This window comes from Notamacropus eugenii, chromosome 5, assembly GCF_028372415.1.
Source record: "Notamacropus eugenii isolate mMacEug1 chromosome 5, mMacEug1.pri_v2, whole genome shotgun sequence".
Taxonomy (NCBI): Eukaryota; Metazoa; Chordata; class Mammalia; order Diprotodontia; family Macropodidae; genus Notamacropus; species Notamacropus eugenii.
The window spans coordinates 400869228-400886566 of NC_092876.1; the positions used below are offsets into that span (position 1 = coordinate 400869228).

Consider the following 17339-nt stretch of genomic DNA (forward strand, 5'->3'; position numbering starts at 1 on the left):
GTAAGCCAGTTGGGTGTTTATCTGCAAGTTCAATGTCAATATAATGAGCATCCCCAAGTAAGGAACCACCAGATTGCCTAAAGAGGGACAAATCAGATGTAGGCTGGAAATGGAGTAGGTCAAAACTACTTTGCTTAGAATGGAAACAGATTCATGTGAACTTCTTGAACTTGCAGCTTGGGTGAGATAGGAAGATCTAACCTTAAAAAACAATGGTCAATCATATTTTTATTTGGCAGTATCATTATACTGATAGATTAGGGGAATGCTACATAGATATGGTTTACTTAGATTTCAACTGAATATTTAACAAAGTATTTGCTATTTTTATGGAAATGATGGTGAGATGTAGGCTACATAATAGTAGAGTTAGGGAGATTTAGGACTGGATGAATGGGTAGAGCCAAAGTATAGTCCCTAAAGGTCAATGTCCATTTAGAGGGCCATCTTCAATAGAGTCCATAAGAGCTCTGTGCTTGCTTCTGTATAGGTAAAGAATTTTTATGAATGGTGGATAAAAGTCTATATACCATACTCATCAAATTATGGAAAACAAAAATCTAGGCAAATTAGCTAACATATCAGACATGGAATCAGGATCCAAAAATATCTTGACAAGTTAAAACATGAGACCAAATTTTATAGGCATAAGGGTAAAATCTTATACATGTATTCAAAAGATCAATGCTATAAGTACAATTGGGGGAGGCAAAGATAGACAATAGTTTATCCCCGTGCAAACTTGAAAGGGTTGCAAACATCATATGATTCAGCATTGTGAAATGACAACCAACAAACTAATTCAATCTTAAGTTGCGTTCAGAGAAGCAGTTTCCAGGACTAATGAAATGACACTTGTACTTTACCCTAATTGGACCATATCTAGAGTACCCTGTTCACTTTTGGATCCCTCACTTTGGGGATAGTGAATGACCTGGAGAACATCTAGAAAACAGCAGACAGGATGATGAAGAGCCTAAAAAAATCATGTTGTGTGAGAATTATTTGATGAAACTAGTAATGTTCAGGTCTGAGAAGATGGGACTTGGCAAGGAAATGGTAGCTATCTTTAAGTATTCAGAGGACTATCATTTTAAAGAAGGATTAACCTTTTTCATCTTGATTCCAGAGGAAAAATCTAGAAACAATGGGTGGAAGTTTTCAAAAGGAAAATTTGGACTTGACTTAGGGAAAAAATCCCCAATATTTAGAGCTCTCTTTTTTTGGTATTCGATTAAGGAGATGCTTGTTTTGTTCTGTGAACTGAAAATGAAATAAATTAAAAAAATAAAAGTAGATTGTGCTGCTTCAGGAGGTAGTGGGTTTCCCTTAAATGGAAGTCTTCAAGATAAGAATAGTTGACTTGTCAGATATACTAAAGAATGAGTGATTTTTCAAATATGAATTGGACTGGTTTCTGAGGTTCCTTCCAACTTTGAGAATCTATGATGACATTTTATATCGTACAAGGGTCTCGTCAGAGAGTCTTAAAGAATTAGTTTATCCCGCTCATTATTTGAGGGGGAAAACAATCCATCAGTTCAAATTTTGACTATATTTATGTCTGTTCAGCAGATGGTGGAGTGTGGTATTTATTTGTTTCACACCTGAGTATTTCCTAGAAGAACCACATAATTGTTAGAGAAGATTAATGATTATTTTTAAAGTCTCTGCTATGTTTATATCATTTGTTACCTTGTTACACGTTGGTTTTACACAAAATAATTTGCCTCTCTGGGCTTCTTCCTGTGAATGAATTTTTTTTTTTTTATTGCTGTGAAATGGTATTAAAGCAAGAGATATGCATCCGGAAAAATCAAAATACCCTTATTTAATTGGCTCATTAGATGTGTTTGGCTCCCATGTAATCACTCATTTTTGCAGATTTTTGTTGGAGCAGTGTAAATATTTTGGTCCCAGTAGTATTTCAAGCACCAAAATGAAAAGTCTGTTATCTGATATATTCTGGTTCATAATCAAAGTGCATCTGAAGCAAGAGAGTTGTGCTGAAGGACCGAGTATCCATTGGAAGTTGTTGTTATTATATAGAAATGCTGGGTTTTGTGGGTTTATTTTGTAGCCTTCCCCTTTGTAGAAGCTGTTAATTTTCCCACTTAGTTTCTTTGCTTATTCCCTAGGATTGTCTAAGTAAACCATTATGTGATCAGCAAACCGTTTCTGGATAGTTTTCATTAAAAATGATAAGTTAAGAGAAGAACCAGTATGTACTTCTGATGGAAGGGAACATGGTACAGTGTAAGGAGTGGAATTTGAATTTGAAATTGAATGTTGGTAGACTTGGATTAAAATCCTGGCTCTTTTGCTTACTACTTATGGGACCTTGGGTGAGTCACTTAAGTTCTTCAGGCCTCAGTTTTCTCATGTGTAAAATGAGGAGATTGCCCTTGATGATCTCAAAGATCTAGAGGCAGCTAGGTGATGCACTGGATAGAGCACTGGGCATGGAGTTAGGAAGACCTGAGTTCAGAATCAGACCTCAGACCCTTGCTAGCTGTGTGACCCTGGGCAAGTCATCATTTAACTTCTATTTGCCTCAGTTTCCTCCACTGTAAAATGGTGATAATAATAGTGGATCAAATAAGTTACAATTTGTAAAAGCCCTTACCACAGAACTGGGCACATAGTAGGGCCTTTCTAAGTAGCAATTCTTTTCCTTTCCCTCTCCATTCCCTTCTAGGGTCCTTTCTCGCTTTAAACCCAAGATACTGTTTGAAGCCCTACCACTCATTCTATTGAGACTGGGTCATATTTCACTACTTAAGCTAGTCAAGCATGGATAATTACATGTTATTTCTCCCTCAGGCCCACGTTTAAAGAAGGATGAGGAGCAACAAACTAAATTATACTTCTTCCGATTCCATAAAAGAAGGACCCACAGGGCCTTCACAGAGAAAAAGAAAGCCATTTATATGGAATTTTATTATATCAATTATATTGAGGCTATTGTAGCAGAAATGTGTTGAATATCGATTTATACTTGGATTAAAAAAAGATGGTTTTACACTGAATAAGGAGCTCAGTGGCACTGGGATGACTTTCTTTGGAGGTACCTCCCAACAGGACAATCTCCCCTCTTTTGAGGACAGTTCTAGTTTATAACTGATCACTGGGAGAAGGATAGATAGACTAAATAACCTCAGTAGGCTTCTTCTAAGCAAAAATGCTATGGTCAGGGAGCCTGAAACGATAGCCAAAAAAGATGGTGTTAAGTCAGAGGACTTGCATTCAAATCTTGGTTCTGCTACCAACTCTACCTATGTGACCCTTGGCAAGTCACTTAACCTCTCTAGTCTTCAATTTCTCATCTGTAAAATGGGGATTTTGGATTAGGTGGCCTGTAAATTCCTTTCTAGATTTCAGTCTAGGACCTTATGATTTCAGAAGTTTCCATTTTATATGAGTAATGGAGTCCTTAGGTTATCTGTGATTCTCTCCAATAACATGATTGGATCATATGGACATTTGCCTATATCTTTACTGAAAGAAAAAGACTGTTTTTGTTTCAGTTTTTAAAAAAATCTTTTCCAGGTTACAATGCGTAACTATTCACCATTCATTTTCCCTCATGGATGATGAATCTTGGGACAGTAGCTCTGCTGATTGGGAGCAAAGATGCCCATTAGGAAATAAAATCATCAGCTTCTCTACATCTGCTTCCTTAGAGAAGAGTGAATTTTTGGACAGTTTTCATGTCAAATTCAATCTATCAAAACTAAGGTAAGGATACTTTCTTCATATATCAGTGTTACCATTGGAAACTCATTACAGATAGACAGATAAAGCATTTATTTAGTATTTGCTAGGTGCCATGGGTTATGCTAAGTACAAGTGAAAAGAAATACAAACTAAAAGAGAGACAAATTCTACCCTCAGGGAGCTTAAATTCTAAAGGGGGAAGACCATGCATAGAAGTTTGGATAGTCAGTAGTGAGGCCAGGAGAATGGCTGGTCCAGGCACTTGCTTAAATGGAGGAAGGAACTCTTCAATAGGAAGAGGGGACCACAGTGGCTGAGGTATCTCCAGGGTGAGAAGAGCTGCTGCAGTGGAGGATAAGTCTAGAGACTGATGAGAGGAATTATATTACTCTCCTGTAATTTTTAATAACCGCTATATTCTTATATTCCATATATGTAATATAAACTATCTCCTGGTAGTCTGAGTTGGAGACTCAGTCTTTAGCTGATTTGGCTGAAAAAAAAAAAAAGAATTGGTTTTGATGAAATACTAGACTTGCTTTACATGTATGACCATAGATCTAATTTATCCTGAGATTGGACTGTGCTATGTCCCTCCTTTCTATTGCCCAGGAGAAAACAACCTGCCTGTTTCTATTACCCTCAGTCTGAGTGCTTCTCTGGTCACAATTCATTTTCCCCTCAAAATTATGCCCCCTTTCCACAAATTCATGCAAAAGGTGAGATATGAGTTCAGTCTTAAAAGAGACAAGGAAAACTAGGCAGAGGTGAAGAGGGAACGCTTTCTAGGTAGAGAGGACAGCCAGTGCAAAATGCAGAGTTGGGAGAAGTAGATGAGAATTCTGAACTGGATAAGTATAGCTGGATTATATACAGAGGGAGTGGGGGACCTTCATGAATTCAGATTTAGCTTATGAAAGTCTAAAGGACCATCCTCACTTTCCTCCTTTCCTTCTAACTTTCCTCTCTCTCTCCTTCCCTTCTTAGTTTTCTTTGGAATCTATATCTGGGGGATTGGGGTAACTGATAGTGACTGCTAAAGGAAAATGCTTTTTTCCCCCTCTTGTACTTTTATGTGGAGAAAGGCAGAAGTTGTGGCTATTGGGGGAGAGAACATGTCATCTTGTGCAAGGACCACACGAGAGAATGGAGACTTAGGTTCCAGTCCTTGCTTTGCTTATCTATTACACTACTAATTACGTAGATGACAGGAAACAAGTAGTAGTCTTTCTATGTCCATTTCCTGGATTGTAAAATGAGGGTAATAATTCCTGTTCCATTTACCTCACAAGATTATTGTGAAAATTGAACTAAAAAACATGTTTCAGACCATTTTTCAGAATCTTAGATACTAAAAATTGTTGTTGTTATTTGTACAAGACTTATTGGAATAGGGACCTCCAGGTAAGGCAAATCTCTCCATCAATGAGGGGCAACACCTAGTCTTACAGAATTGTTTATGGGCATTGAATGGTTAAGTGATTTGCTTAAAATTGGAGAGTTAGGATGTGTTAGAGGTGGATCCTGAAACTGAGATTTCCTTATTGAAAGGCTGGCTCCCTATCTAAATACAAAAGGAATGATTACTATGTCTACAGATGAGGGCTAAAGCATACTGTTGCAGAATTGTGGACTTTTCAAAAATTATCTAGAGTAGGGGTCTTAACTCAGGGATCTATGAACTTTTAAAAGTAGTTTGGTAATTTTATTTCCATATGAAGAACTTCCTTTGTAATCTTCTGTATTTTATGCAATAAAAATGTTTTGAGAAGAGAACCTCCTTAGACTACCAAAAGGGCCATGACACAAAAGGGTTAAGAACCCCTACTCCCAGGATGAATGTTTCCCCAATCCCGCCCACATCTACTGGACAATCCAGAGCTACTTGCATGTTTGTGGTTTTGTTGAGGGCAGATTCAAGAGAGCAGTTCAAATATGAAAGAATTCATTTAGACGATGTTCTCTTTAATCATAAGAGAGCTTTTATTTATGTGAAAAGCACATGGACCTTTTAGGAGAAAGCTAATTGAGGCCCTGATATTTGGGGGAACTAGGCTTATATAGAGGATTCAGAATGATCATGTAGTTTTAGAGTTTTTTGTGGGTTAAAGATTAAGGGCAGGACAAGAAAGGATTTTATGACATAGGATGAGGGAGACAAAAGGAATTCTTAATGTTCCAGGATTAGATTTTTAGGGTTTTATGGTGGATTAAAGATTAAGGACAGGGCAAGGAGGACACAGATTAAAGATTAAGGACAGGGGGAACACAAGATAAGGGAGACTAAAGCAATTTTTTGGTAAAGACTAAGGGGAAATTTTATGGTATTTCAAGATAAAGGGAAAAAGACTTTAGGATGCTCTCAAGTTACAGGGTGAGTTACAGAATGAGCTCCCCCATGCCACTCACCTTAGGAGAGGCCTCAAAAAAGTACTGGAAAAGTAACTTTCAATATTTTTCAAACCCCTAGGGCACTTTTTGTATCCACATCAGTTTCTCATCCACTTCTCCTAACTTCATTTTGCCAGGGCTGTCCCCTCTACCTGGAGTGCTTTCCCTCCTCATCTCTGCCTCCTAGTTTTTCTGGTTTTCTTTAAGACAACTCAAATCCCACTTTGTGCATAAAGCCTTTCTTGTATCTAAATTCCATCTTAACTAGTTGAAAAATAATTTGGCAATGGGACCTTTGGCAAGTTATTTCACTCTTCTGGGACATGGTTTTCTTATCTCAAAAATGAGGGCATCTCTAAATTTCCTTCCCCCTCTAACATTCTATTATGCCATTCCCTGATTACTTCTTAGAGAAGCTTCTTCACTGAATGGCCTTACCTCACTCTAAGTGAGTACCTGAGTAGGCCAAGGTCTCCCATTGCATCCTGGGCCTTCTCCAGTCATCCTGAAGAATATCTGGTCACTGGATCTAGATGGCTCAGGAAGGGAAAGTGAATCTGGTGACCTTGCACAGCCCTTCCTCACTCAAAACAAAGTCAAGTTCAGGTCATGTCATCATTTCTCTGATGTCATGGTCTTCTTCAAAAACAAAGGATGAATACAGAGAGACAATCCTTTGTTTAGAGATGTTCCTTTGGTTCTTCCTCATACTTAGGTTATGTCTTAAAATTCCTCTTATAGTCCACTTACATTCTACAAGGAAATAATAGGACTGAAATTATCTAATACTATTTAAGATGAGGACAAAACATACTAAATTGTTGTATTTGGCTTGACATGTCTAGAAAGTGCTACACATGATAAATGAAGTGACTTTAAAAAATTCTTTTTAACTTGTCAACTCTGCTGTTGTATGTACTTGAGTTGTGTAGGAATAAGTACTGAACTTGAAGCAGTTCAATTAATGCCTTATATTTTTAAAAAGAAATGTCATTGTGATTCCCTTTTAAATAGGAACTGTTGAAACATAATTTTGGAAGTGTGGAATGCATTCAAATGCATTCAATCTGGAAAGAAGGTTGAATAAGTTTTTAACATTTGCAAATGCTCAGAAGGTCTTGGAAAAAATGTTGGATTAAGGCTGATGGTGCTTTATCAGAGAGGCAGACCAGTTAAAGAGGTCTGCCTAGTATATATATTTTTTGAAACTCAAAGAAGAATTTGTTAAGCACCTCAGGATTCAAAGACAAAACAAAATAGTCTCTGAGCTTACATTTTGGTATAAGACAATTACAAAGAAAATTAAATACAAAATATATACAAATTATTTCCAGAGAAAGAACACAAGTAATTTAGCGATCAATCAAAAAACATTTACTAAGTACCTACTATGTGCAAACCACTCCAGTATCTTTGCCAAGAAAATCCCAAATGAGGTCATGAAGAATTGAACGCTACTTAATATCTCAAAAACAATAAACAACAGCAAAATCCCTCCAAATATGATTTCATCTAAAACAAAAGGCCCACAAGGAAGAAAGGAGCATTTATGAAGTGCTTATTACACATCAGGTATTGTTAGGCAATTTGCAAATATTACTTCCTAGGAGGTAGATACTATTACTATTCCCACTCTACAGTGGAGGAAACTGAGGCAAACAGAAGTTAGATGATTTTCCTAGTCAGACAGGTAATAACTTTCTGACGCTGGATTTGTACTGAAGTATTGTTGGCTAGCCCACCTCTCAAGCCATCTAGCTGCCTGGGTTTAAAATCTTTAGTTTTCTCCAAGTAAGTCTTGATGAAATCTTTCTTTAAAAAAGGCATTAAATTCAGAAATGATTCACTGGTGATGGACTGTATGTCTTTGTTCGGAGGACTAGCCTAGCTCAGTTTGGAGAGGTAAACACTTTGCTGCAAAATGATGATTTTGGCTGCAGGAACTCAGGAAGACCATTTATTAAATTATAAAGTGATTGCAATCTGCACTGGTGGAGGGAGTAACCACACTGACAACATTATAGATCCTTGAAGTATTGAAGAAGAAGAAAAAGACTGATCATCCCAGCCATTTACAATACTTGGTGTTTCAGCAAAACTGCCGTGTGGATTTCCATCTTAATGTGTCTCTAAGACACTCTGAAGCTCATGGATTGAACAAGGAAGGGTCCCTACCCGACCTCCACTCAATGATTGTTTTTGGACCCTCCTAGCTTAGAGTGAATATCAATAGTAACAGTTTCTCTTCCAAACAACAACCCTGAGGCTCCTGCCCCTCCCAGCCTGATTTACCTATTTATTTATTTATTTCTATTAAAGAGGCATCCCCCTGACTAGTTTTTAAAGAGATCTATTCACTGAATGGGCATTACCTCACTTTAAGTGAGTACTTGAAAAGGCCTTAACCTAAAAGGCCAAGGTCTCCCATTGCATCCTGGGTCATCTCCAGTCATCTTGATGAATATCTGGTCACTGGATCCACGTGACTCAGGAGGAGAAAGTGAGGCTGGTGACCTTGCACAAAGTACGAGTCATGTCATCATTTCTCTGATGTCATGTTCCTCTTTGAAAATGAAGGATGAACACAGCAACAACCTGTCTCTAAGAAGTGTGTTTCTTTTATTTCAGAAGCTGCTTAAGATGTTTGAAAGTCACAGGACTTTTTATCTTTGGAGTTGTGTGTTCTGTAAGTATTGGGATTTGGAAATTTTGACCTAGAGGGACAATAATTATATGGCTTCATCTTCAACTATAGTAGTAGATAACATTTCTAAGATCCTTTATATGTTATCTCACTGGATCCTCAACCACCCTGTGAAATAGGGGCCATTTTTGTCCCCATTTAATGGATGAGGCAATCCAGGGTGACAGGGTTAGCAAGTATCCAAAACAGTATTAGAAATGAAGTCTTTCTGACACCAAATCCAGTGTTCCATGCATTGCATCATACTTCTTCAGAGAACATGCTCTCTTTCTAAGTCTTGTTTTCTTTGAGTTAACTAGAGCAAAATAGAATTTTAGCGTAGATGGAACTTCATGTCGGGTGGAGATTCGATTTGTGGCTTTCCTGTTCACTCCACAGTCCCTTGGAATATGATCAGCTCTTGATCCTCTGCATCAATGGAGGTCATTGATATCCCAAATAGCAGGCAACCTAAGAAGCACTGTTTGGAGTTTTGAAAGGATTTAGGTCATTTTTCCCATGCAGATTTAACTTCCTAATTAAGGTTTCAAATCTGGCCTCAGACACTTCCTAGCTATGTGACCCTGAGCAAGTCACTTAACCCTGTTTGCCTCAGTTTCCTCATTTGTAAGATGAGCTGTATAAGGAAATGACAAAGCACTCTAGGATCTTTGCCACGAAATTCAGGGTCATGAAAAGTCATACATGATTGAAATGACCAATCAACAATAAGTTAACATTCAAATTAATTTTCATTTCTTGATTGATTTTCATTTCATCAACTGATGATCTGGAAACTGTGGAGAAAAGGAGGTCTCATAGACATATACTGAATGACAAGCAGAAGCTATCCTATGATTCTAATTGCTTTTTTACAGTTAATAAACCATTCGTGAATAATTGAAAGTTGACTGTAACTTGCTCTGTGTATTCCCTCGTCCCTCTTCCTGTAGATGAATCTTTTGGTATCAAGTAGATGTTTGCCCAGAATAATATTAGCAGTCTTTGTTTGATAACTGGAGATATCAGGTTAATACTTGTTTGGGATATAGCATATTTGTATCCTCTTAGAGGTCCATAAGTCTTATTCAGTCTTGTTAGATGGGAGGGCCACTCATCTTCCTTAAATTGATTGTGTTCTTAATTGACTCTGAAGTATGGGAAGATTAATTCATCCACATTTGGAGGCTTAATTTTTGTTGCAAAATCTTTGCTCTTTGCAGTTGATTTATTTTGCAATGTAAAGTAATTGTTGATCAATCATCAGAGTTCACTGTAGCTAAAAGTGTTACAGATTCTCAAAAAAGAGCAAGTGAGAATAAGTTGGAAAATTTTAGATCCATAAATTAATAAGGTCATTATACTATTTTGCATCTACTGACAAGATTATTTAAATATCAGTGCTATCACTTTATTAACATACCTGCTGCATTGCCTAGCACAGTGCCATGTCAATAATGATTAATGAATATTTGTTAAATTGAAATTGAATCATCTCAGTTAATGTGTTTATAATTTTGTTTTCTAATTATTACAGATTTTATTTAGCACATATCCAGATCATAGAATATCCTGGCAGATGTTGGCTGTGTCACCTCTGGAAAGCTACTGTATCCAAAATATGCACTGAGTTTTTCAGTCACCAGTCAGATGAGAACTGTAGAGAATTGCAGACCATGAGAAATGCATCACTCTCATTTCAAGTTCACAGCATAGATTATGATTCTCCTACATAAGGAGTCTCCTTATGCACATTTGTAGCACACTACTTGGTGAAATATGACATATTCTAAGCAACACGAGGGAGAGCTCCCATAGCAGTTGATTGAATTGTGAAAAGTCGTGTAGAGAGCCAGTGGTACATAGAAGTTTCAAAATTTTTCTCTCATAACTGTGATTATTGGTGCCTTCCTTTAAATAGCCTTGTGCATATTTTGAAGTCTGAGTATACATCTGATTCATAATGATGTAAGTCTTGAGAGGTCCTAGAAACCTATCTGCATTAATCAGAGGAAAAATAGTACCTTTAAAATATATGCTGAGGTCATACATACATACATACATACAATGGAGTATAATGCTACCTAGATATTAAAAAGGAAATAAGTCATGGCAGGAGAGATAAGGGAAACAAAGGCAGCAAATGGTATATCTGTGATAAAAACCAATAAAGGAACTCAGTTATTGAATTGAATTCCAAACCCCTTAGCAGGGTTACCCTTTGTAGTCTACGCATTATATCTCCCCAGCAGTCCAGAGCTGTCTTATTAATGTCAGTATGTTACAGTAAGATAATTCTTCTTGTCTCAACAGTCAAACTTAAACCATTTCTCTTTCTCAATGTTGGGTGAAATGGTACAGATACCAGAAAACATAAATAATAGTGATGGCTTTTTCAATTTGAATTCTCCTTTGCCATGTTGGGGTATTTTCTTGGTGCTGAAAAAGAAATTATATTGAATTCTCCCATGCTGTCAACTTTGAACATGCAAACCATTTGAAAAATGAACTTAGAGATGAACAACAAGACTATGCAACATAGTCTTATTCCTGAACTTGACTTCTTATTACCTAAGCTAGACAGATGACACCAGTAGGCTGAAGGTTTTGCTGGCAAATAATGTTTGAGATTACTATCGTGATGTCAAACATTTGAAGTAATTACATTTTAATAGAGAAGCATTGCATTTAGTATTCTCAGTGATGTTTTTTTCCTTGGTATCTTTTGTAATTCTTGGTATCTTGGCATTTTTCTTGGCATACTTTTAAGTTGGAAATATAAAAGATTAATGTGAGATAGAAATCCCCCTCCCCAGCAGAAAATGACCTTTTAAAACAGTGCTATTACTTACAAAATAAAAAATCTCATAGAGCTAGAAGTGGCATTACCATCAGGGGTATCATCAGGGAATTGTATATAATTTAATTTTTAAGACATTTCACTTAAGTTTTTTTTTTAAGTTTTCAGATTTTAATTATTTTATAAAATGTTTCTTTACCACTGTGTCTTATAAGATCCTCTGCCCAGTGTATTGTATCATTTTCTTGATGAGTCAAAGAATATCATTAAGAACATCAATACTTATACTGTGCTATAATAGTACACTGTTACTTTCAAGAGTATGTGTAGGGACGTTAGCTCCTTTACCAAATGGTCCCAGACTGCAATGATCAATATTGATGTCTTATTTCTCCTCTTTTAATTGTCCCTGTTAATTGCATCAGTATTCATCAGTGTTCTTCCTCTGCTTTAAATTCCTTGCTGCTTGTGATCTGCTATCCCTTTTAATCTAGAAATTGTTGGAGGAAACCAGATACCTAAGTCTGGTAAATAGCCCTTAATTTGTGCAGTTCTAAGCTAGTGAGTTTTGATCTGAAAGTGACTATTTTCTTTGCTGTTTAGAGACCTTTTGGGGCTACGTTTATGAGAAGGAGCTGGTTTCTGATGAATACAAACAATCATGATAATAACTTACATTCTTATAGCATTTTTAAGTTTTACAAAGTACTTTCCTCAAAATGACACTGTTTTTAGTGGTGTTTTGGATTGTTGAAGAAATGAAGGAAGGGAAATAAGCATTATTTAACCTCCTACTATTTTCCAGGCATTTTACTAAGCCCTTTACAAATATTATCTCATTTAAACTTCAAAACAATCCTGAGAGGTAGATGGTATTCTGAGCCTCATTTTGCTGTCAAGGAAATTGAGGCAAACAGAGGTGAAGTTTCTGAGGCCAGATTTGAACACAGATCTTTCTGACTTTGGGCCCACTGATTTATCTACTATGCCACCTGGCTGCCTCTAAGTCAGGTCACCAGGTGGGTCACTCATGCTAATTAAGTTGCCCTTTGGCATCTCTTCAAAATGTTCTTTTTATTGGGTAATATTCTTTTCAAGGATCCTCCCTGGTAAGCATAATATTCACATCATTCTGTGTGCCAGTTCCTTCAGTTTTTGTCCTTTACCTCCCTTTGGTTCTCTGCTATCTTCATGGAAATAATAATAATAACTAGACTTATATAGTGTTAATAAGGTTTGCAAGGCTGTTAAAAATATAACCTTATTTGATCCTCACAACAATACTGTGAAGTACTGTTATTAATCCCATTTTACAGAGGAGGAAACTGAGGCAAAGAAATGGTTAAGTGACTTTCCCAGGTTCCCACAGCTAACAAGTCTGAGGCATGAGTCAAACTCATGTCTTCCTGATTCCAAACACAGCACTCTGTGCACTGTGTTACAGAGTTGGAAATGTTTTGTTGTTCACAAGATGGTTACAGTCAACACCACTAAGAAATAATCCCCTCGCAATTTTAAAAAAATATTTATTGTGAACTTATCTTTAAATATTGACAAAAACAATTAAACATACTTCATGAGAAATATTTGGATGTGAAATTCCAACATATAAGCTATTCATAAATCATCAATTACCCTCTCATTAATTTTCTTTTTGTTCATTTATCTTGATATATTTTCTATATATTTATCCTCTTATTAAGACCTACCAATAATTTGAACAGCATTTTTTCATTTCTTTATTGAACACTGACTGTGTACCCAACACTGTATTAGGCAATATGAGAGATACAAAAGTATAAAACCCATTCTTTGGTCTCAAGCAACTTACAATATAGTTGGGAAAACCAGATGAATAACAATCCTGGTAAGAAATATCAAACACCTAAAAATGTTTTCTCAACGCTTATTATTTATTATTTTTTGCACCATTGTCACTTTTCTGTAAACCCAAGGCCAAGAACCATCCATTATAACAAAGAAAAATAAACTATTCTGGCAACCACATTTATAACCTTCAGCACCACCTGCAGTCCACTACCACTTTACTGGCAGGAGGAAAGAAAGCCCACATATTTTATAAAGACCCATTGAAGCCTTTACAATGGCAACAGTTTCTCTTTAGCCTGAGCTATGTTTTAAAATATTTTTAGTCATTTTGAACTTAAACACACACACACAAAAACCCGCCAAAAAAAATTTCCATTTATACAGCACAATTCAGAGATAATTCAATTTGAAACCATGGATCTCCATTTCACAGTTTGCTTTTTTTGTTGGAAAAACTATGTAATATATACTACAACAAATACATAAAATACTACATAAAAATATGCTTTTCAAAGCTACCCTGCTTTTTGGTGCTTCTTTCTGAGTTTTCTTTTGTGTTCTGCCGTTTACTTCTCATCTTTTTTTCTCCCTCCCTCCCCAACCTACAGTAGAGAAGGCTACCATTAGACATAGATAATACCGTACATATTTCTTTTTATCAGCTCTTTCTCTGGAGGTGGAGAGCATCTTCCTTCATAGGTCCATTGTAGTTGATCTGAGTATTTATAATATTAAAAATAACTTAGTCATTCATAGTTGTTCTTAGAACGATATTGCTGTTATTGTATACTTAAGCTACCTTTTAAATGAATCAAGTTTGCTCCAGGAGTTCCTACACATCCAGGTGTTTTTCTGGTCAGTAATTATTTATATTAATAGTGAACTGATTTATTAGAAGTACTCATTATTTTTGCTCCCCCTTTACTTGTTGAGTATGGGTAGCTAGGTGGCCTAACGGATAGAGTGCCTAAAGTCAGGAAAACTCATTTTCCTGAGTTCAAATCTGGCTTTAGACACTTACTAGCTTTATGAACCTGGGCAAGTCACTTCCCTCTTTTTGCCTCAGTTTCCTCATCTGTACAACAAGCTGAAGAAGGAAATGGCAAACCACTCTAGTATCTTTGCCAAGAAAACCCCAAATGGGGTCATGAAGAGTAGGCATGACAGAAACAACTCAATGACAACAACAATAAAAAAATGGAGAAGTCATTGAACCTTTTCAGTGTCCACAATACTATCAAACCTATGTACACTTGGACTCTAGAGACTCTGGAAGCAAGACTAAGTTTTGCTTTTTTTCCCGTTATGAACATGCTTTGGGTGACTTTTTCTGTAACCAGTTATTCAGGTCTTATTACCCTAGTACCTGGTTGAAGGTTTTCTTGATTTTTTATTTATGCTTCAGAGCTTTAAAATTCTGTCTTAGCTTCAGGGTTTAAACAACCTTTACCTGCAAGAAAACTGAACGTTTCTATGAATATGACCCACATTTGTTACTCTTATTCCTTTAACCTTCTTGCTTCTCTTGCAAGTAGAAAATATACTTCTAAAAACTCTTTCTGAGCCTACCTCTGGACCTCAAAGGAAACTGTCATGGTGGAGCACTCTTTCAAGTAAAGCTCTTAGAAAAACAAGCTGAGGTGTCTTCTTTATGACTTCCATAAGGGAATTGGGGAGGAGGTGTTTTTTTTTAATTTAGAGCTCCAAATAGACTTTAAAAAAACACCTGAAGCCAGAGGTTATGTCTGGTCAGAGATGGTCTTCAGTCAGACAAATGAAGACTGTCTATGAATTTTAAAAAAATGTGAGGGGGTTATAGGGATTGGTAGGAGGGGAAATATGGGAATTTTAGGAGATAATGGCGATAGTACAATGCCATCATTCCCAAGAGTGACTCAAGAAACATTAGGATCATAATATTTAGAACTGGAAGGGAACATAGAGAAGAAATATTTTAATGCCTCAGACACTTACTAGCTATGTAACCCTAGGCAAGTTACTCAAGCATGTTTGCCTCAGTTTCCTCATCTGTAAAGTGAGCTACAGAAGAAAATGGCAAACCACTCCTGTATCTCTGCCAAGAAAATCCCAAATGAGATCATGAAGGATCAGGCACAATCAAAATTTCTGTGTTGGTCATGAAAGGGCGGTGGATATTCTTATGTTTATTGTTTCTTAGTGAAATAGCAGTCTTGCTATTTCTTTTGTTAGTTTCTGGTCAGGGTCAGTGATGACGTTAATTCACAATTTTGATCTGGATTTGATGGTGGGTCCTGGTACCTTGTGCAAGATCCAGCAATAAGCAATTTTGTTTTGCTGGGGAAAAGTTTCTTCATGAGAAAGTGACCCAGGGAATAACAAAGCCACTTTCCCCTCACCCCCCCAGAAATTTTGTGTTTCTTTTGTTCCAGTCTCAATGTGTCATCTCAGTAATTGTAGGATTTATTTGAGGAGTATTGTATAAAAGGAAACCACCACAATTACCTGCACCTGAAGCTCATTGTTGAGAAATTGTTGGCTCTACTGGCTGCAAGGAAGGATCTGTCAGGGGAGCCTTAGGGTATTAGGCCAACGAAAGAGGTCAGCAGACCTCATCAGGCAGGTTAATTAGTGCCTTTCTTTTTTAAAAGCACGGTATATTTTCAGCCATCATTTAAAGCTTAATGCTGGGTTTGTGAATATGTAAAAAGAAGAAAAAAATACATTAAAGTGTTCCCCATCCTTTCTCCCCTCGCTCCATATAGTTTAGAAAACTATAGGAATGAGGGAGATCATTTTATGTTGACAGAGAAAATATAGATATATTAATTTGATCCAAGGCAATCTATTTTTAAAGGACACTACTGATTCCTAATTTTTTCTCTTTTATCCAATAATGTTGCCCTGTGTGGTTTCTTCCCTCCTCTCCCGCCCTCATGAATTCTAGCATTGAGGACTAAGAGGTTACATATTTCCTTACTTTCAATCAATCAGTTATTTACTCAACAAGTATTTTCTGAGCTGGATTTTGGGAGAGAAATAAAAAAATAGAATTTGATTACAAATCCACAACTATTCCAGATCTCATTACATACACCTTAACATGGATGAATAAATGAATTAAAAAGCTTATTAAGGGCTTACTATGTGCCAAGTACATGTTTAGTGCTTGGCATACCAAAACAAAAATTCACATAGTTCTTTTAGGACTTTATATTTCAGTGTTGCAGGAGGGGAGAAGTGGGATATAACACATGAAAGAATAGTGTCTAGAAATGGATGCTTTGATCTAGAAAGTCATATTATAAGGATGTCATAGGGATGGTGAGTGGAAAAAAGAAATTCTATTGGCCCCACTCGATGATTTAATTACATTTGGGGTTGGGGTGGGAGTAGGATATGCAAGAAGTAGCAGGGAAAAAATGATCAGGCTGAAGATTAGTATGCATAGTCGGAGAGAGTTCATAGCTGAATGGCTTAGCTTCTCCAGGGTATGATTTCTGGAGGTCTGGTTTGAAAGGTGGACACCCAAGCAGTAGCAGGGCAGAAACTGGCTGGTGTGAAGGTGAGAAAGCATGGTAGCAGGGAGTTCAGTCAATGAACAAAATAAATAAACATTGATTAAGTGCCTGCTATGTGTCAGGCACTGTGTTAAGTGGTAGGGATACAAAGAAAGACCTTGATAAGCTCATAATCTATCAGGGGAGATGATACACAAGCAAGTACATGAAACAAGCTATATGTAGGATAAATGGGAAATAATTCCCAAAGGAAGGTCACTAGAATTAAGAAGGATTGGGAAAGGCTTCCTGGAGAAGGTGGGGCTTTGGTTGGGACATTAAGGAAGTCAGGGAAGACAAAAGGTATAGATGAGGAAGGAGAGCATCCTGTGCTTGAAGGACAATCAGTGAGAATGCCTGAAGTCAGGAGAGGGCATGT

General features: G+C 36.8%; 1 protein-coding gene across 2 annotated transcripts in view; it reads left to right on the forward strand.

The window, feature by feature from the left end:
* Positions 1-17339, forward strand: part of OCA2 (OCA2 melanosomal transmembrane protein) — a 656645-nt gene that overhangs the window by 142485 nt on the left and 496821 nt on the right. For both annotated transcript variants that reach the window (XM_072614578.1, XM_072614579.1), the window contains 3 exons: positions 3550-3738; positions 8737-8794; positions 10329-10401. In XM_072614578.1, the coding sequence (XP_072470679.1) occupies positions 3550-3738; positions 8737-8794; positions 10329-10401 (320 nt within the window). The remainder of the gene's footprint in view (positions 1-3549; positions 3739-8736; positions 8795-10328; positions 10402-17339) is intronic.